At 42.8% G+C, this 21,532-nt stretch overlaps 1 protein-coding gene across 2 annotated transcripts; it reads right to left on the bottom strand.

Annotated features, from left to right (window-relative positions):
* Positions 1-1,174: 1,174 nt before the first annotated feature.
* Positions 1,175-21,077, bottom strand: zbtb10 (zinc finger and BTB domain containing 10). 2 transcript variants are annotated; one of them, XM_063899379.1, is made up of 5 exons: positions 20,131-21,077; positions 12,694-13,720; positions 7,377-7,442; positions 5,395-5,570; positions 1,175-4,264 (listed from the first exon to the last, which is right to left on the bottom strand). In XM_063899379.1, the coding sequence occupies exons 1-5, from the start codon at positions 20,806-20,808 to the stop codon at positions 3,974-3,976; spliced, it is 2,238 nt and encodes a 745-aa protein (XP_063755449.1). In that variant the 5' UTR covers positions 20,809-21,077; the 3' UTR covers positions 1,175-3,973. The 2 variants fall into 2 exon arrangements, with proteins under 2 accessions (XP_063755449.1, XP_063755450.1); XM_063899380.1 differs by lacking the exon at positions 7,377-7,442.
* Positions 21,078-21,532: the final 455 nt, after the last annotated feature.

Genomic DNA, 21,532 nt, shown 5'->3' with positions numbered 1-21,532 from the left:
TCTGTAACTTTGGAACAAAATGGACATAATCTCACCTAAATCATATTGGTTAGAGCTATTCCATTTTACTTAAGGCAAACAAAAGGATTTTAGTATGGGTTCATGGTGTATAAAATGCCAGGGGGTCTCCTAAATCTTGCAGAGCTGGTGTTTATGGCTTCAGGATTAGGCATCCCCCCTGTAACGTAATTTACTCTCGGCCTATCAGGTGAAATAATGTTGCTAGCCCAACCTCCCATCATAAAGTACATTTGAAAAAGTCTCTATAGCAGTGCACTTACACAGCAAATCCATGATATTTTGAGATTCTTACATTATTTAGTCCATCTCATGTCTGGTATTTGCTATAACTGGGACCAAAATCCCATAGATGTCCATGCTGGGATACATAAGATAATTGTTATTTGGTTTTGCCTGTCCAGGGACTGCTAATGATATGTTTGTAGCTCACTCTGAGACAGTGAATGACAAATAAAAGTACAATTTTCTTCTGCACAAGCAGCTGCTGTGCCTCTCTGATGTTTATCCTTTCGTATATTCACTAGCTTTAAAACTAAATGGTTAGTATGCAAGATTGTTGAGTGTGTGCAGTTGTTTTTAACATTTAGATTTAAAGGAAGTGGAATATTTTTCTGACCAAATTATATCACTGAAACGTTTTTTTGAAAGGCTTTGACACTTAAGTCACAACTTTATGAGCATGAGGTCATTGATGCAAAACCACTATGATACATGACATCGGCTTCACACCGGATACAAATCAACTGAAAATAGATCAACTTGGTGATCAGTCCATGTGAATCACCAAGATTATCACAATAAGATATTAGGCAACCTGTAGATTGTGTCTGAGCAAATAAAAACACTGGTTCATTGACATTAAAGAATAGTCTCCTGAGCATGGTCAGACATCCACAGGGCTATTATAGCAATAACAAAATAATTATTTTGGATGACGTGAAATACTGGCATGTTTTAGGCTTCCTGGTTCCACCTTGAACTGGTTTGGTGAGTAAGGGTCTAAATATGAATAATGTAATGTTATCAAACTGGTTCATAGTCTGAAATGCATCTCTTTGGTAGTTTTTGGAAAGAGAATGTGTGCTGCTCTGGGTCTTACATGGAGAAAGAGGTGTGTTCAGACCATCATGGTAAAATAATTGCACAAAAAAAGTTAAAGCAATATCAAAGTTTTATTCTTAAAATGTAGTATAGAGAGGAACAGTAGTACAATTCAGACAGAAAAAAGGAGAATGTAGTTCCATCTTTGAAAACCTTTGATAAAAACGTAAAAAGAGTAACCTGAATTTGCCGTGTTCGGAGGGCACTGAGGCGCGGCCCGAGTTTTGCATCACTGTTAAAGTTCGAGAGAAATTGAAAAATACAACCTTTTGCAACTGCGTAAAAAAATACAGCTGGGGAAAAAAAACCTCTGCTTTACATCTGTAGTGTTTTTGCTTTGTTTTCATGTCTTCTTTTTTTTTTTTTGTCCATATAACAAATACAGCATAAAATCTAAGATGATTCATCATGAGTTTCATTCGTTACAGTAAAATCAGTAGAATGGTAAATAGTATCAAAAGAACAAACAAGACAACAGGTTGGTGTGATGAGCAAGCACACAGCGTGAACAGAGAGAGAGCGAGCGACGGAGAAAAGGTTCACGGAAATAAACCGCCACGCCGGGAGGTTTGGAGCTGACCATGTGTTCCATTAAGTAAATCCACTAGTTAAATAATATATTCTTCATATATATATATATTTATTTATCTCATATAATCTCCACATATAGATATATATATATATCCGCAATATAACCCAACCCACAGTGATTTGAAGGTAAAAGTGACACAAAGAGGATGGATATCTCTAGGACTTAAAATATATCTTCTTGCACTGAGTAAAGGGAAGTTACACATCTTCTGTATCATTAGCACATCAGTACATGTTGTAAAATCCACTGCATATGAACAGATACTGCTGTTCCAAGGTTTTAACCCGCAAACAATCCATGATTCTTTAGAAAATATGTGCTTAATGAAACAACAAAAGAGGAAAGGAAACATCTGTGGAAAATTAAACAAAATATGCATCTAGGGTAAAGTGAATGATTCTGTAGCATAAACACATTTAAAAAATCTCAACAATTACAGACACAAGCAAGGAGTTTCTACACTAAGCAAGTTTTCACCTGGCTTTTCTCATACATTATAGAATTCAACAATAATTAAAAACAATTTTGGTTGGACAAATAGAAATTAACAGTCTTGATTGCATTTTGGAGTCAATATATATATAATATTAAATAACAAAAAAGAAAAAAAATATCGAATAAAAAAAAACGTTGCTCATTGGAAGAAAGACACAACCGTTTATATAGTTCCATTCAGACCCGCTTTTTGGGAAGCGAAGAAACATAAAAAGAAAATTATATTCATGAACACAAAATAAGTGCATGTCTATGAGGCGCCATAGAGCGTCACTTTTTGTGGAACAAAGTGTTTTTCTACCTGGCAGACCTAAAGAAATAAAAACAAACTAACATCAAATTAAACCCATGACAAATTTGTATACCTTTAACACATGGAAAATGGAGTTCTTTCAGACATCACACATCATGATTTTCTACACACGTCTTTCCGCTCACAACCAACGTTCAAGTGATTCATTTATATATATATATAAACTGTATTTACTTTATAACTCAGTACCAAATATAAACAAACGTATACAGGTATTGATGTTGACTTAGGTCCTCGATTACAAGTTCTGCCGGTAGTTCTACAAAATGGTATGTGTGTGTCTCTTTGTGTGTGCATTAAATAAAAGCTTAAAAACATGGCAAAGCATACCTGATAGTCGCCGTAGCACAACAGTGTTCTATAGATTAAGCTGATTACATATATGTATAACTGAGTCAGTTTAAGCTTTATGATTATAAACATCATATATAGCCAGTAGGTCCAGTATTCTGCGACAAGCATTACAGCACCAAACGTTTCATCATTTGGCAAAATTCAAGCTTTAAGTGAAAGTCAAATGCTTTTGTTTAGTAATAAAGTGTTACTGTGACGCTGTGATTTGTATAAAGCTAGCAATAACATTTCCCCTTGTACTTTCACTATTCATCTTTCCCCCCCGCTTACCAAAAAACCTCACGTTGTCTTTTCTCTTTCTTTTAAATTTTTTTTTTAAGCGTATTCAGTAGTTTTTGCGTCCTGCTTAATCTTGGTGTGCGGTCTGTTTGGCACAATATCACAGCCCTCTTAAATTAATTATAAATATGGCTGTAATACATTAGAGTCACAAAACAGATTTTTTGGTTCCAAGATTTTTGCAGGGAAAGAAAATAAAGATTTAAAAGAATAATATAATAATATTTAGCGCTTCTAAACAAGATCTACAGAGCAAGTTAAAAATCTTCCTGTGGACAATAATGCTCTTCTTCTGTCTACAAGCACCGAGAAACATACTTTCAGATTGTGCAGAAAGCAGCAGCCATTACTGCGCCTCTGCTCGCAGACAAAAACAGAAATAAAAAATTATTGATAAGACCATAATATCCTCTCTTCATAAATTAAATAATTAACATTTCGCTTTTTTAAATGATTGGCCTATCCCAACTCAAAACTACATCATCACCCTGCCCAAGTCCCCCCCTACCCAAAACAGGAAATAAAAATACATCACCAAAAACCTGATTTATCATATTATTCGTCGATAGAATCTTTCTCTTGTGGGCTCTGGGCCCAGAGTTGGACACAATTTAACAATAATAAAATCTGTACATCTTGGAGTTCCGAGTCTACGAAAGCTTTTTTCTTTTTTTTAAATCCATCTCTTTGTCGTATACTTGCACAATTAAGTTACCTCAAGGTTTGATAGCACTTTGGAGTTGATTGTTTACCAGCTAGTTTACATATATATTATAAACATCAACTTTATTTTAGTTTTGTTTCTCAAGCTTAAATTCTTAGTCCTCATCCGGGGCAGCAGCAGCGTTGCCCTCACCCCAATTTGATTGGTCATTGTCGGTGGGTTCCTCCCCATCCAGGTCCTCTCCTTCCTCGCCTTCGAAGTCTTCATCGCGAGGAAACTCCATGCCCTCCATGGCCTCCAGCCCCTCCTGCGTGGCCTGGTGCGAGTCAGCGCAGTCGGCACAGACGCCGTAGCGGCGCGAGCCGTGGCGGATACCGACGCTGGCAGCAAGCATGAAGATCTTCTTGCACACCATGCACTTGTACTTTTTGTCCTTCTTGTGCACCTGTAGGAGAGATGGGGGTGAGAGGGTTGAGCAAAGGAGGTGAATAATTTAAGAACTTTTTAAGCACTTTAAAGAAAGGTACCTAAATAAAAAAAGCTTACATAATTCCTTTTGACCCACAACAATAACAGTATTAATATATCAGTTTAGAGATCTATTCACAATAACATTGCTAGTATTTCTGGATCATAATTACTTGATGTTTAATTACCTCCACTTCGCTTTAGTTTTAGACAAATATGACAACAGGATGGTTCCATTTAAAATACTAAAATATGTTTGGTTTACGGACACTTTTCGGAAAGAAAGCCAATAAAAACTTTACCGAAACGGTAATAAATGTGGAGCATGATGACAGTTGCAAGTTTGATATTTTTCTACACAGAGAAAGCGTTTTGAATTGAAGTTTTTTTAACATTAAACAAATGACGTTATTATTTTACACAGGCACCTGCTGCCAGATTGATAACTGGCCTCCTGATTTATAAACACGTAATGTCATACAGGGTTTTAAATATAGTACGAGGGCGCAGACATCACTTCTGGTCAAAATATTGGCCCCGGCCACTTTCCTGCAAACATAATGCATAAGAGCGAAGCGCAAAATAATGTTTCTTCAAGTCGTAAAGCTGATCAGAGTTACGGATCCTTTACTTCCTCTATAGAAAAAAAAGGACAGTAAATGAAATGATCCAATTCAGAAATCAGTGCCACCTGCCACCCTGCTGTTTATGCCGTCTGACCGTCTATGTGACACGATTTTCATATTCTTGGAGTAATTATACCGTTTTGGACGAACAGAAATATGGTTTTCTGGCATCACTTCAACTGTTCACGTGGAAAATCGGCATATTGGTATGAGGGCGCACCCCTTTTACCCTGTAGACAAAACCCTGTCAAATGCTCTCACATATCCATTTGTTGGAAAACATTTTGTGAGAGGCTCTAAGATACTCCCTGCTTCAGAAAAATGATATCATTGAATTAAATGTCTCACTCCCTGGAGCGAAAAGCTGCCCGACACAAAGATGCGAGGGTGGCCAAAGCGCTGTAGCGTTTGGCAGAAGATGGTGGCTGCGCCTCACATGGTGCTGTAAAAGAGAGGGGTCTTTTTGCATATGTGGACTCACCAGGGAATGTCTCTTTACGTGCTCACGGCGGGTGAACAGCTTGCCACAGATGTCACAGCTGAAGGAGCGCACGCCCGAATGGATGATCAGGTGCCTCTTGAGCGTGCGCCGGTGCTTGGCGATGTAGCTACAGTGGGGGCACTTGAGCTTATTGAGGGCTAGGTGTGAGGACTCGCCTGCGTAGAGAGAGAAACACAAACATTCAGACAAAGTGATTCAGAGACATAACTTTGAAGGATTTTTGATTTACTGTACATCTTAAAAACGCACAATATCTCCCCACTTTGCTCCTCACAGTAGACCATCGTATCGATACCACCATGTCTACTCTCGACTCACACGTCTTTCTTTACTAAACATACGTAAATATAAGAAACTCGGTGAGTGTTTGCTCTTTGAGTTGGTCTAATCTGACCGGCAGAACAAACCGGAGATGGAAGAAGACAATTACCACAAAAGCTACATCTGCATCTATAGATCTTCTAATGAGGGAGGGGTGTGTCAGGAACCAATATCCTGTTTATCAAATCAGGGAGTTCGGATGCGGTAACCATTACGGAGAATAGGACACCACAAACTGATGCAACACAAAAAGCGTCTTTAGGGAAAGTTTGCTAAACTGCAGATTAAATGTAATATGGAGGCAGCCATGTAAGCTCTGTCACTGTTGCTAAGCAACTGTATATAGCGATGATGGAGGTGTCACTATGGCAGTCAGAAAAGATGCAGACACAGATTAGCAGCGAATGTAAAGCAGGTCTGTCACTCTACATGGATGTAATAATGCAGTTTACAAGATATTAAAGAAATCCTCATCACAAAGCAGTGGTTTTGATGGCAACGGTTTTAAAAACAGGTACAACTCATAAGGTATTGCCTCGTTATATTAGGAAACTGTCTGTTGGTGGCTATTTAATATTATCCATAATGATTATGTGGTGCACAACTATGGAAGTTCAGCAATATGGAGAAGCAACCATCATTTCAACCACAGTAAAATACAACAGCTTTATGGATCAACCATCAAGATCAGCTTCATTAAGGTTTAGAGACGAGAGAAAAAAGGTTTCACGAGTTTATTTTTTCCCCCGTGCAAACGAGAGACATCGATTTGTCCTCCCATACACACAAATGTTTATGCTAAACAAACTACTGAGGACAGCTGGGCTCACAAATAAATAAGCAACCTATTGATTTTGAAGAGCCTCCTAAAACAGTGCTAGTGCTTCAGTGTTGAGAGAGAGAGTTGGGGGGGGGGGGGGGGGGGGGAGCTTTGTTTAAGCCAGGGTGAACACAACAGAGACGTTGTCAGGGGAGGTTGCTAGGGAGAGGAAGGCGGAGGAGGGTTGATGAGAAGCAGGTCACCTGAGTATTTTCCGTGCATGTGTGTTTGTTGTGACCTTCTGGATAGAGCTATATACAATACAAATAATAATAACGCACCGTGGCTTACAGTTTTGGTATTTCAAAGTACATTTGATTTTTTTGGGGCTGTTTTTATATTTAAAAATCTCTTGGGTTTTTTAACATCATTTTTAGATACATCTTGTTGCCTGAATGTGTTATGTATTAATAAAACTGCCTCACCTTACGTAACCTTAAGAGGTGAAGAAAAATTGAATTTCCATAATTGTATTTTCATTTTTACCCTCATTCTTAACACACTGCATACACACTTAGGACTAGGCTGCATAGCTTTGTGAACTTTAGACAACGGCCGGATACTCTACCACCAGTTTGAGAGTAAATAGTATTTTGTGACCTAAATGAATGAAATTGAATTGACCCAGTACAGTTTGTAACGAGACTGACATGAGGATAGCATGCCAACACAAATCATTAAATAAAATGAGGGTGTGAATGCTTTCGTACTGATGGGAGTCATGGTGAATGGACTGCCCACACTCACTAAGGAAGATGAGTTCAAGTTGCGTTTTATTTCTTATTTTTTTAGTGGTAGTCTAGCGAGTGCGGCGTCTTACCATTCTCCCAGGACTCCCCTTGCTGTAAGTCCTGGATGATGCTATACTGGATCTGATTGGCCAGCTCTGGGAAAGGAGGAGGGGGGGGGAGGGGACAAGAGAAGTGAGGGAGAAAGAGAGATGAGAGGAGGTTGAGAGCCTGGATGGGGGTTGCACACCTCACACAGCCTTGTGTACACAACTAACCACCCCCCCCCCCCCCACCCCACGTGAACAAAGGTGGTTTCACTTAACAAAGGCACACACACACACACACACACACACACACACACACACACACACACACACACACACACACACACACACACACACACACACACACACACACACACACACACACACACACACACACACACACACACACACACACACACACACACACACACACACACACACACACACACACACACACACACACACACACACACACACACACACACACACACACACACACACACACACACACACACACACACACACACACACACACACACACACACACACACACACACACACACACACACACACACACACACACACACACACACACACACACACACACACACACACACACACACACACACACACACACACACACACACACACACAAAACAGGGTGCTCCCCAGGCCAGAAAACAAACTGATGGTGTAAGCAGGGCTTCAGCAGGGAGGGGGTTAATGAGAGTCGGGCCCTCATACAGGCTCAACTTACACCCAGCTTTTGCGAGCACCTGTGTGTGTCCGGTTCCTCCAGCTTCAGCGCTTAGAGCCTATTAAAGACACGCCCCTGTGTGTGTGAGAGGGAGTGTGTGTGTGTGTGTGTGTGTGTGTGTGTGTGTGTGTGTCCATTCTCCCCGGGTCAATATTTGGAATAGTGAGGACAGCCCCAGCGCATTAGAGTGGATTAGGGAGGGTGGGGACTGCCCCTGGTAGCTTTGCACCTCGTAGGGATTTCGGAAGTATTGTGCGTTTGTGTGTGCGCGCTTCTACAGCAACTAGTGTGTATGCAAATGTATTTCACCTGCTCTGTGTGCCGCACGCACACTTTAAACAATCCAACAGTGTTGTTTGGAGAAGACCCAATAATTTATTGGCCATGAGCTGCGAGGCTCAGCGTAGAGCAGACAGCGATGGCAAAGCACTTATATCCTTAAAACCAGCCTTCACTTTCAGCTGCTATTTTCCACACAGCTCTGGCCTTCCTGTCAGTCTGTGAACGATCTACCTCACATCGTTTCACGCAGTTTTCCAGCCAAAAGCTATGCATTTCATGGTTAAAGTCTCTTAAACGTGATGTATTTCTGCTTTTCTCCATCTTCTATAGCTCTTACCTGAATATGTTTGGGGCTATGACAGCAGTTGGGTTAGCCCACACTTGGACTGTAGAGGATTTAACAATTGAATGTATTTTTGCCATTTGCCAAGACTATATCCAAATAAGAAAGAGCCACTTTATAAAAGATAAAAAGAAGAAATTATTTAAAGGGAAGATACGCAACAGCAGAAAGATTACCACCATTTGGCCGACTGCGTTTCCATTCTTGGCGCATGACCACACAGATCAAACTGAGGCAAAATGAAACCCAAATGGGTTACATCACTGAGGCAAACTGGGACAGCTAATATTGGTGGATGACTGCTCATAGGCTCAAACAAATATATTCAAGCCAGCCAGCCAAAACTAAACGCACTAGAGGGCTGTCTGGTTTTAGATCGAGCAGTTCCCAACCAGAAAGTGATGTTTTGGTATTTAATCATGTCCGCACGCAAAACAGTAAACCCTCGAGTCACTTCTGCATCCCTGCGTTAGGGAATAATCCAATACCCCGCAGCAGATAAGGCTAATAGTTGGACACGTACTCATTTTTTACTTTGTAAGGCAATATTTCAGTAAAGCGTCCATAATATCTTAGACATCATGTGACATAAATATCTAGAGCGAGTCACATCTAATGAGCGCTGTACAAAACACAAGAACAATCAAGCCTGGACAGCACAGCGAGGCTGTGGGAACAGAATGAGAGATTTAGCAAATTCATTTCTCTCCAAAAAATGGTACTTCTTGTGTGCGTTCCAGGAGATGTGGAGTCAAAAATTGCATTACTATAGTTGGCTGCCCTGACGCTACACACGACGTTTACTCCACGATATAGCAGCTTTTCCAGAAGTACTACAAAACAAATGGAGAATTTATTTCACACAACTGGATCCCTCTTATTCTTACAAAATCACAGAAGCTGGAAGGCTTTTAAAAATACAACTACATTATTGAAATATTCATGAATAATTAGTTGAATAAGCAGCTTCCACGTCACACATGGTCACTTAACCTCTAAATAAAAAACGGTCAACTTAAAAGCTTGACTAAATGGTGTTATGAGTCCTAAAACTTAGATAGAAAAAGAAATGAAATAGGTCAGCATTTAAGATTGAGTCAATAAGATCTCATCCTTTTCTTACATTTCATTTCTGATTGTTCCCTCCGTCTCACCTTTCTTAACAAAAAGTGTTAAAGAATTATCTTTAAAAAAGCCAGTCAGTCAAAACTTTGGACAAAAAATGGCAAAAAAAACTGAAAAGAAACTTTTGCAAACACTCCTTTAAACCCTCTATATATAATAGTAGAGGTTACTGAAATAATGTACTTCTTCGTTCTAGTGGCTTCAACAAAATGGGGCTCCTCTCCCCCTGACACTAAACTGCATCAGCATAATGTGTTTCTGCCTCAAATCCTGGATTTTAAGCCCTTATAGAGACTAAATATGCGCAGATCTATTTATAAACTCTTAACATACTGAATGAATGAATGGATTGCTGAGCACAAAACTATCATTTAAGGGTAAACAGTTTCCTTGAAACCTTTTACTGTGACTAACAGAGCCTACTTGAAGTCCCAACCATATCTTTATTTGGAAACATAGTATACATTAAGTAGAGACGGGGAGCTAAACAGCGAAGACACACGAGGAGGAGAAGGTACGCAGTCTTTAAGTGAGCGTCTCTTAAGGCTATTACGACACCCCGGCTCACTCTGCGCACACATTAAAAACAACCATAGGAGGAGTTGGAGGCACTAACAGCCTTCAAGTGCATTTAGGGAGGCCTGGTGGGGGGAGAAATGTTTCCCCAGCTTTCTTTATTTCCCTGCATTAGGGAGGGCTTCTCTCTCTCTATCAAACACACAAAATGTAGATCTCTCTCACGCTTTCTACACACACTCTGCTCCTCACACATCCCCCTCTCCTCTCCCCGATGCATACCACTTCACTTAATATGTGATATCATTATGGTTACGTCGAGCGCCATGCTTAATGGAGCCAACAGAAGGCAGCAGCTATGAGAAGAGATTACTCGGGGCGCTACGCTGCATGTGGACAGCGATGCGTAGATTAAGGGGAAAAACGAGGGTCAACGGAGAGGGGGGGGGATGAACGGGTGCAAAAGTTTTATCAACAAAGGTATTGGGTTTAATGTTATTCCCAACCACATCGTCTAGGGTGGTATTTTGAGGATATCCATCTCCTAATCACGTTAAATATTTTATAGAGAAACACTTCTGAAACAATACTTTGCTTCACTGAATTGAACTTAATCTTATAAAGTCTCATCTTTGGCTTCTCAGCAGCGATGTGCCAACACACCTCTGTGCTGAGACAAAGCACTCCAGGTGGGCGTGACGTTGCTAAGCCCCCTGCTCTGGGCTGATTAAAGGATCATGGTGGGAGTTACTCAAGTCTTGGCTCGGCACAGCAGGTTAAAAGCTAGAGAAGCACCTATCCTGTGGGCTGTCACAGCAGGGAATTGATGGAAGGGTGAAAATCTATACCTCTGGTGTTGTGATCAATGGTTTGATCATGAAAACGAGTGATCAGGCCTGTGTTACCGACTGTGGGGGGCCACAGATTAGCTTTGAGCAAAAAGACAAAACCCATCTGCCTCAATGACTACTGCCCTGTTGCACTCACCTCCATCATCATGAAGTGCTTTGAGCAAGTTAGTCAAACCTTTTATCAACTCCTCCATCCCTGACTCACTGGACCCCCTGCAGTTTGCCTACAGGGCAAACAGGTCCACGGATGATGCCATCTCCCTCACTTTCCCTCACACATCAAACCAGGGTCATATCCAAGACGGCTCGACAGCGGCTCTTCTTCCTTCAACATGACTCCAGGATACTCTGCAACTTCTACAGGTGCACCATCGAGTGTATCCTAACTGGCTGCATCACGGCCTGGTATGGCAGTTGCACCGCCCTCAACCGTAAGACTCTTCAGAGGGAGGTGAAAACTGCTCAGCACATCACCTGGACGGAGCTGCCATCCATGGAGGACCTCTACACCCAGTGGTGTAGGAAGAAGGCCGGTAGGATATTAAAGGAAGACGGTACCGCAGCATCCGGACCAAGACCACCCGACTCAGGGACAGTTTTATACCACAGGCTTTAAGGCTGCTGAACTCCTGAGCTCTGTGAATGTCTACTCACATCTGTATATAGTACACATATCTATATATTATACATTTGATTCTTGTCTAATTTTTGCATTATTTTATTTATCTTATTTGCACCGTGTATGGTTGAGTTGTTGGAGGAGCATGGGATATAAGATTTTCATTGCCAACATATACGCTCCATCTGCTGTGCATATGACCAATAAAACCTCTGAACCTTTGAAATCGGTCAACATCGTGTGGGACATGTGCACATACGTCACTAAATGGTGATAGATCTTTCATATTAGTGAGGCAATGCAGACACAAAGATATAAAAAGGTGTGATGTTTAAGAGCTGTATTAATGCTAAGTTTTCCAGGCTTGCAAATAGCAAAAAGAGGATCAAATACTAAAGACATATGAACTTCAGGGTTTCCCCTTTGGCCCTACTCCAACCAGCTTATTTTGGTTAATTCCTGCTTTTTAGCCATAGTGTTAGCGGAGTATTTATATCATTTATCGCTCACAACTTTGTTTTATTTGTTTAGTGTTCCCATAGCAATTGTCATAAATTGAATTATTGTAGACCCTCTAAACAATGTCCAAACACAATGAATAGCAAATAAAACAGAAAGGGAAGCATTACGTATGAAACTTTGAAGTTCTTAGTACAGCCGAACAAATGATAATGTCCCATTCCGCATGCTCCCCGCCCCTACCTATAAAGGGAGGGTGTTCCTCTACCCTACAGTGAGTATAGAGAGTGACTGACAGAAATAAGAAATTCATGAGATAATGGTGAAAGCTAATTATAGATCATAGGGGAAAGGACTGGGCGTTGTGAGGATATGAAGTGTGTGCTTTGAGGTACAAATGTGTGTCATACCAGCATTTTCGGAGAGGGAGGAGAAGTCCTCTCTCGGGAAGGAGGCCGAAGGCTGGACGAACATCCCCTCATCAAATCCCTCTTCAGGCTCTGGAGGAAAGTTGTACACAAAACGGCGTGTGGTGGTCTGTTTTTTCCTCCGCCCGCTTCCTGCCGCTGCATCCGCTGCTTCTCGTTTTATTGAAGCGGGGGCTCCTGCAGCACCACCGGTGGCCGGCTCGTTCCAGATGAATACCGGGCCTCTGGCCGACCGCGTGTCATTGGTCTCTGCTGAATCACACGAGTTGTCGTTGTGGTGGCTCCAGTTACCGGAGGCCCCGGGGGTCACCAGGGCACAGCCCTCACTCCCCACCACTGTCACCTCTATGTCACTGGACTCCTCCTTTACCCTGCCACCTGCGTCTTCTTCCTCCATCGAATCCTTTCCTTGATTGTTGCTGGCTTTGATCGACAGCTTTGACAGGATGCTTGTGGCCCAGAAGTTGGTTGGCTTCCGGTCCAGGCCTCTCTGTCCGTCTTTGGACACCGTCTGCCTCTTGTTATAGTCCACCACCACTGAATCAGGAGCCTCCTGTTTGATGCTGATATTCAGGGCGTCCTTTATGAAAGCCCTGCATGAATGTACGACCTCTGTCATCTGGAGGTAACTGGCGACAGACATCACCTCGATGGCATTTTGGCTTGTGAGAAGCAGATTCCCCGAGTATAGAAAGTCGAGGATGACGGAGAAGCCCTGCACAGCAGCAACATCCAGGTGCGTGACCGTGGCCTGGTCCTGGGCCTCGCTCTTGGTCAGACAGAAGAGGGTTTTGAAGTATCGGCTGCCCGCAACCAGGATGTTCTTATGTGCGCGGAACACCTGGCCTGAAACCATTATGTTTACGTCGCAGAGGATGCCACTTTTGCGTTGCTTGTCCAGCTCCTGGAGCAGCTGGTAACAGTAGGAGTTCTCGTTGGTCTTGCTGCGGTAGTCTTCCTCTGAGCAGTTATTGGAGGGGCTGCCGTTGTCTGAGGGCCTCATTGTCTCCTATTAACATGAAAGAGAAGGAAAAAAAGGAGAGAAACATATTGAATATGTGTTCCCACAAATGAGCAAAAGCATGCACAAACAACTTGCAAAAAATATTTGCCCTTCCTGTAATTCTGTCTGTACTATAAACAAGCACAGACAAACACCCTCGAGGCTCGTGGTGTGGCACCTGCGCAGTGGGAGAAACAGGTTTGACAGGCTCTTGTCACGGGGGAGGTGGGAAAGAGGCAATGAAAGGTGTGTTGCCTTTTGGCTGGGTAGTATTACCCAGCCCTATAAGCTATTTAATCTCAAGTCCTAACCAAAACAATTATGCAATGCCTGATAATATATTAATAAACACTGAAAGGGAAAATTAGTTTCCTTTTGTAGAAAAACAGGAGAAATCAAATGCAAATTTTTATAGAATGACATTTTATTATACTGCAACGTTGAGTACCATAACTGTCCAACAAGGTGGTTCATCTATTTACCTTTTCACTAATGATTTCCTATGTTTCCAAAAAGCATATCGACAGCCCAATATGTTCAAAAAGCAGAGAGATGGTAAAAATATAGAGTAAAACCAATGTTTCAAACAACAGTGAAAACTACTCAAAGACAACATATTTCCTGGTTGAAGTTTTAGGAAATTGGATTTTTTTTCCATTAAATTCCATGTATGCTTTAATAAAAACACTTCAACAGATAGCACTTTTGCACCTGCTTTTGTATAGCAGTCCAAGGCAAAACTAAAATGACATCACCAAGCAAAGTGGAGACATCATCGTTCATACATCGTGAAGATAACTATCCAGTAGAATTCCCCTCTTAAGAGTTGAAAATCGACTTTTGATTACAGTGAGGAGTTTTACCATTTATCTTTTACATTTGTAGTAACACAAGACTAAAAACAGATGTTTGTTTTGTCACGATAAATGAACACTTATCCACTCCAGTAGATGTGTAAGAAGACTTTACACACATTTACTTTCTGTATCTTTCTCTTCAATTGGGAAGATGGAAAACAGGCCATTATTAGGAAGGGCCGCCGAGTGTGTAAAGCAGAACACGACGTGGCTGTAGGATGGGTGGGGAACTGGCACAAGCATAGAACTACCCTGTAACAGCCCCCCTCCCCCCTCCTTAACAGGGCAAAGGGCCAGACTGGTACGGAGCAGAGAAGAGGGGAGTATTTACATGTGCATGCATACTCGTACATATGCAGATAGAAATAATAAACAGCCAAAATATATGCAAACAAAAATCCATACACACCATCATGTGTAAACTCTACATTACAGTTTCACACTTAAAAACACACACGCAGCAGCATACATCTACGACTCATTTTAGAATTGCACAGCAGATGTCCTAATCCAGAATAATTCACATCGCTCGAGCCTTGCATTTTTACCCCCGCCTACCACCATCTCTGCTGCGCACACATGCATGTACACCCACACACACACACACACACACAACTACACAGAAACCAAGCTGCCTACACATACACACAGCTGGGGTTTCAGCTCGAGTAATTCAGATTAAATCCATTTCTCTGAGGTCCCCACCCAGCCCCCACCCCTACTCCCTCCACACTGCAGTGCTTGTCCAGGGCAGCCTGGGCACACAGGATAGTATAGGGGGGCTTATCATCCTCTGCCACAGCTGGAGGGGAGAGATGAAGAGATAGGATGGAATAAAATCAGAGGCAGAATGAGGGAGGGATTGGGGGGGGGGGGGGGGGGGGGTACTTTGCAGGATGGAAGAAATGAAAAGGACAGAAATAATAAAAAGGGACAAGAGAGGAGAATTGTAGGATTCTGGCAATCAGAGTTGATAGAAGTGTGAAAAGAAAATGAGAAATGGTTGAAACATAAAAGAAAAAGAGCCTGATAAGACGCACAAAGCCAGTGAGAGCATGAGGCCGAGATTGAGAGAGCAAGACCTTGAGCCTCGAGAAAAAAGGGCGGAGGAGAAAATGTGGAGCAGAGGGGGACGGAAAAACCAGCGCGCTAGAGAGAAGGAGTTGGGTCACCCCATTTTAGCCTTCACAATAGCCCGTGTTCTCCCCGAGGCTCATTGTCCACTCACTGTAGGCCTTTGTGAAAGGTTTCGGCACTCACTCTCTTATTACACAGCAGCTCCCACTCGCAGGCATAGAAAGGAGCCAGAGTGCGTGTGGGTGAGGCGAAGAGGATGGGGAGAGAGGAGAAAAATTATTCCATGATATACACATCAAAGCCTCCGGAGAGACATGGTCATCATGCTGAGTACTGTGGTAGAATAGATTGGTGTGGGGAGTGCTATCACAACAAGAGGTGTTGGATGAGCTTCCAATTTAGAATTCATTTCGTTGTTCCTGCTTGGTTTTCATCCATTGCTTTTTACTTTTCATTCGTTCAAACCAAAAGAGTTTTCAACTTGCTGAGCTAACCGGCAAAGGAATTCAGGAGATGGGGAGGGTTGAATAGAAAAAAAAGAGACTATACGTTAGATGCAGTAAATAAAAAAGCACTTCTCAGACTCAAGAGTACCTAGGAATTTACAGAAGTGTTTTATCTTTTCGACTTACTGGCCATCCCATCCCCGAACCCCATGATTCCCCACAGCTTTTATCCATTACACATAACAAGGCATTGGGCCAGAGAGGTAAGACTCTGCCTGGCAGTTCTGATAGGAGTTGTATGTGTGTGTTGGAGTTAGGCTAGGACAGCCTGGTACTGGATAAGTTGCTCCATACTGGCCTCATCAGCAGCAGCAGCATCATCATCCTTTCTCCAGATGTGCCACGTGTGAGCGGGGAGCTTAGAGAACCAGCAGACCGACCCTGCACAGCAGATGCTGGAGGCAAAACCCTCCTGAGCCAAGAGAGAATGTGGGGGCAATATCAACCTCCCCCCGTTGTGACGTGGCTTTTATTTGAGCCAGAATTGGTAGCAGTGGAACAATGAGAGTGCAAAAAGAATCCAAGGGGGCTCTGGGAAAGAAAAATCCTTTGATCTAGATACATGAACGCTTTCAAATCTACCGTGAACGGCCAATAATAACTGATTTACAGGTGGATTAAACATACCAAGATGGTCAAAAAGTCAAGGTTATTGAGGGGCTTGCCTCAGCCAGACACACGATAAACAGATCATGTGATACAGCACTGTGCTCATTCAATATAATGAACCTCTGGAGCCAGTTTTTGTTTACCTTACATGTTTTCCTCCATCCCCTGGTTTGTCCACCCCCAATCACCATCAATCCAGTCCCATGACCAGCCCAGCCCTGAGGCCATCTCCATCGGTCCTTCCCTAACTCCCCTACTGTATCCTTCCCTAACCCCAAAACCAACCCCTCCTCACCAAAACCCGTCTGTCCCAAGATGGTAGAACAATACCACAGTGTGTGTTTGGCCCAAGGTGTGGGAGGGCTGCTCTGCGTGTCTCCCGGCCTGCTAACAATGCTCTGACAGAAGAGGCAGAGATAGGGGGGGGAGAAAACGAGGGGAGGGTAGAGTCACTGACGGTTTCAACATGAAGAATTCTCCCTCTGGCTCCACCCCACCCCATTCCCCTGACCTGTGGCCCCCAATAAACATCCCATCTATCTGGCAAACCAAAGACTGCAAAGGGTGGGTCCCCTTTCCCATTGGGGGTGACTCACTCTTAACAATGAGTCTGGTGTTATCTCAGCTAAAGTGAGAGGGTGAAATGACTTGTGTAGACCCTTTAGAATTTCAGCCCCGGGGGATCAACAGTTACCTTATCTTACACCTCATTTAGACCAACACAGTGATGCAGGTAAATCATTTGTTTGGCCGTCAAACTGAATGAGGCTACGCTGACCCATTGAAATGGCTTAGGGGCCTCATCCAGGTCTGGGTTGACTGTAAGGGTATAGATGACAAACGTCTTAAAAGTTGGAAATTGAAGTTGTTATCGACCTTCAAAGAAAGAGCGATAAAGGGAGACAAGAAAGCAAGATTTGATTAAGCAACAAAGAGGGGGTTTATAGAAAGGCTGTGTGTGGAGAGAACTCCACGAGAAAATATGATTGTAGATTATGGTCTGTGTGGTGGCGACAGGGGATTACACTGTGACAACCAATGACGGTTTAACACACGCACACACACCCTTTCACGAATTTTTTAATAAAAAGAACATACAGTTATGAGAGATTAAATGTAACTCGTTAAAAAGGTCCCAGATCTGTGATCTCATGTTTGATTTAGGGGGGAAATGCATTACTATTGGCTAGTCTTAACCTTTCACCAGTGAGCATAGGGAACAATCTGAGCACAAGACAGTCTAGAGAATTAAGGACAACAGACCCCTTTTACAAGGACACCCACATTTACCACAGCTGCCCTGGTGTGCTAGGGTAATCGAGTTAGGTTTAACGAATGCAGCAGAGGCCTGACTAACGTCAGGAATGGGTGAATAGAACAAAACGTTGCCTTATAACACCATAATTCCTCTTTAATGTACTGCCTCACAATGCTACCATATTAAACATACACAGCTGGTAATTTTGTCAACAGTACTGTATATGAAGAGGAGTATGGTTTTACTCAAAAGTCAGTCATAAGAAGAAAAAATCAAATCTGAGGAACCCTAAAATATAATTCAATAAAAATCAGAATCAAATTATCTCCAATAATGTGGCCTGGGGACTGCATCATCCCAGCTCTATTCTACTTGAATAAATGACCTGGATAACCTCTCAGTGCAGTGTCAGGGGTCCTTGTTGCTAGGGAAACGCCACACCAAGCCCCTAATCCACACGTACTGCCCTCCTTACCAATTAGAGATTTGTACAAGTTAGTGGATCACTTTAAGTCATTCTGATTAGTGATTGCGTGTGCAAAGCAAGGAACTAAATGTAGTAACGCAATCCTCTCCGCTCACAAATCAGAGTCAAACAGCACCCCGCTCTAAATTCCCCTGACAGCACAAACCATAGTCAGGACAGGCAATCGTATGTGGAAATATAGAAGCAACTGAAAGTGATAGTATGTTAGGTTTTTTTGATTTCAGAATAAGGATTGATGGGAGAAATGCCCTTTGACACCGCATTGTTCGGGCAAATACGCACTCCCAGTTTTTATGAGGTCTCTTAAGGAGTACCATAGAAATGTTGCCTACACTGCAATAAAAATAATTAACCAATACAAAGACGTCATGCACCTCAATAAAGACAGTTCACCAAAACAGTGCAGTTGATTTTGATTATAAGAAAACAAATACTGTCACAAAATGTATACCTCCCTGAAGCTTAGGGTAACCATGTGGTCTTTATATGCCAATTAAATAAAGAGGGGCAATTTTCAAATAAAGTCTTACGCATATGTGATGTTGTCTCAATCATAAAATATGCCCCAAAGGTATAACACTAGTGCCCATTAACTCACAAATACTGGATGACAGGGTCAGGTGATGCCATGTCATTCTATTTACTGACATCTATTTTACCCATTCATGTCTATTCATAAAGGGCCAGGCAAGCTGTCAGGCTCCAGGCTACATGATTTACTCCCCTGCTCTTGTCCAGCCCAGCAAGTGACACCATCTATGGATTTTGGGGGGTCATTCTAGCACAATGCCTCTAATTTAGCTCCCCAAAGGGAGGAGGAGGAGGAGGAGGAGGAGGTGGAGGAGGAAGAAGAAATGCGCCAGAGGTCACCCGGGACTGCGAGCCAGCACAACTGCTTGATGAGAGGAGAAGAGGAGGGGGGTTGGGTAGGGGTGCGGTTCCCCAAAGGCTGCTAGGGTCGAGCCCTTGCCATTGTGTGACCTTTAGCAAGCTAGCAATCAAGGCAGCTGCTGATGAAACAAAAGGGTTTGCTGTACAGTGTGTATAACAAAGATATAAGAGTATAATACAAATAACACTCTCCAATAGCTGTTGGTTATTCTTTACCTGATTTCGAAATGACTTAAAGTTGTTGTTGTTGTTGTTGTTGTTGTTGTTGTTGTATGACATGTTATTAATTCTCCATTCTAAAGAAACAGCCTCCAGTGGAGCAGGTGTCACTGGAGCAGGTTTGTGCGTGTCACTTGACTGATGAGTGGGCAGACACCGACATCCGTGTCACGCTAAAATGTGTTTGTGTGTTTCGCTATTCATTAGTGTTTGATATCAACTTGTCCAGGGGCTTTCCACTGCCGTCTCTGCCCACCTACCTACGGCTGCAGAGCAAAGCTTCAAGCGGCTAACCGGCTAGGCTAGTGGTTAGCTTTGGTTAGCAGACTGACGCTAGCTAATCAGCCGGGAGAAGGGATTGTGAAGCTTAAGTATTTTTCCCCTTCGTTTTGTTTAAGAAGTTGTGGAAACTCACGCTACTACTGACAAACAATACTTTAAATTACAAATGTTATGAACAATGTGTGACAGGTAGTTATTATCACGCTAAATCGTCACGGAGCTAACGTTACCTGTTTGGTGGGGTCATTCCTGCCGTGCTCAGAAGACAGGTGATGTCTCAGCAGCAAGGCCCGCTTGTAGTTGCGACTGCCTTTCACAAGCTCGTCGCTGTTTTTAGTGGCAATGTTGTGACACCAAGAACAAGACATGACTCCTGTCTCCTGACAAAATTTTAGCCATGGAAATTCTTGCAACCACGAAGCATGGAATAGCGAGTGTTTCTGAAGCAACGTCTGCGGTCTCATCTCTACTCCTGATTTCCTGGAGCCCGGTTCGCCCCCCTTCGCACCGTTTCCCGACTCCTTGCCTTCGTCGGTGTCGTTGTTAACGGGACCGTTTGCCTCTGTCGAGCTGTTCCCCCCCCTGGACCCGTCCTCCGCTTCCACGGAGCCGACACGATCGTCCCCGGCTGCCCAGCTGCCCTCTTCCGGGTCCTCTTCTTCCTCCGCCTCGGGTTCCGTGCTATCGCTGACAGACCCAGCGCCCTCCACTGTCTTCTGCGATGATCCTTTAGCCCCGAGATCCCTGTCCTCCTCTTGATCCGGCCTATTCCCGTTAAAATGTCGGTCTTGACAGGCCGGGGCCTCCCAGCTGTTACAGTTCCCCCCACCGATACCGCTGGAAGCCGTTAACCCAGCTAATCCACCTCCTCGGAAAGCCAGCGACCTGCGGTTTCTCTCACCGGACATTTTTCTTAATTTATATTACAATCTTCCCTTTCTCAACAGTATCCCCCTTACGCAAAATAATGTACTTGTAAACGATGTATTTCCCGAAAGAGATGGACCGTCGTCGTTTATTTTCCCCGCTTTGGCCCTCCCGGTGAGAGTATGTAGGTTATGCGGAAATAAATAAAGGTTTTAAACGCATAATGAATTTCAGGGTTCTCGCTGCGTCCGCGCAGGCCCCGCAGAGGTCGAATGGCAACGACTTTCCTCCCCACAATGCACCTCGACCAGGGAAAGGGGGGCTGGCAGAGGAAGGGGGCGGCTTTTAAAGGAAGATGGGGATCTGTTGATCAGCAAGGGGTCTTTGTGTTTAAAGGCTGCACCCATTTCCCGCATGCTTTTAATCTTTTGACTTTGCTTGTCTTCTCAGCCCATGAATGCTGACTTGTGCTCCACTTTACTGCTATGCTTAACGGGGTTACCATGATATTCCTATGGGAATACTACAAGAACTTGTGGTGTGTCTATTTCTACTTTGTTGATTTTTTACTGCAATTATAAAATCAAGTTTAAAATAAATATATATCAATAAAGTAGTCATTGCATATGTGCGAATTTATTGTGATATTTAGTTATTACTAATAAAAATGCTTATTAATGTCACATTACATGTAACAATACAACTGTCAAGAACACTACTAAGTGTATGTCACCATGATATCATAATTTAAAAAACTGATTAAAC

Source organism: Eleginops maclovinus, chromosome 13, assembly GCF_036324505.1.
Source record: "Eleginops maclovinus isolate JMC-PN-2008 ecotype Puerto Natales chromosome 13, JC_Emac_rtc_rv5, whole genome shotgun sequence".
In the NCBI taxonomy this organism is placed as follows: Eukaryota; Metazoa; Chordata; class Actinopteri; order Perciformes; family Eleginopidae; genus Eleginops; species Eleginops maclovinus.
The sequence above is the reverse complement of the archived record's forward strand: the minus strand, read 5'-3'. Positions and strand labels throughout refer to the sequence as shown.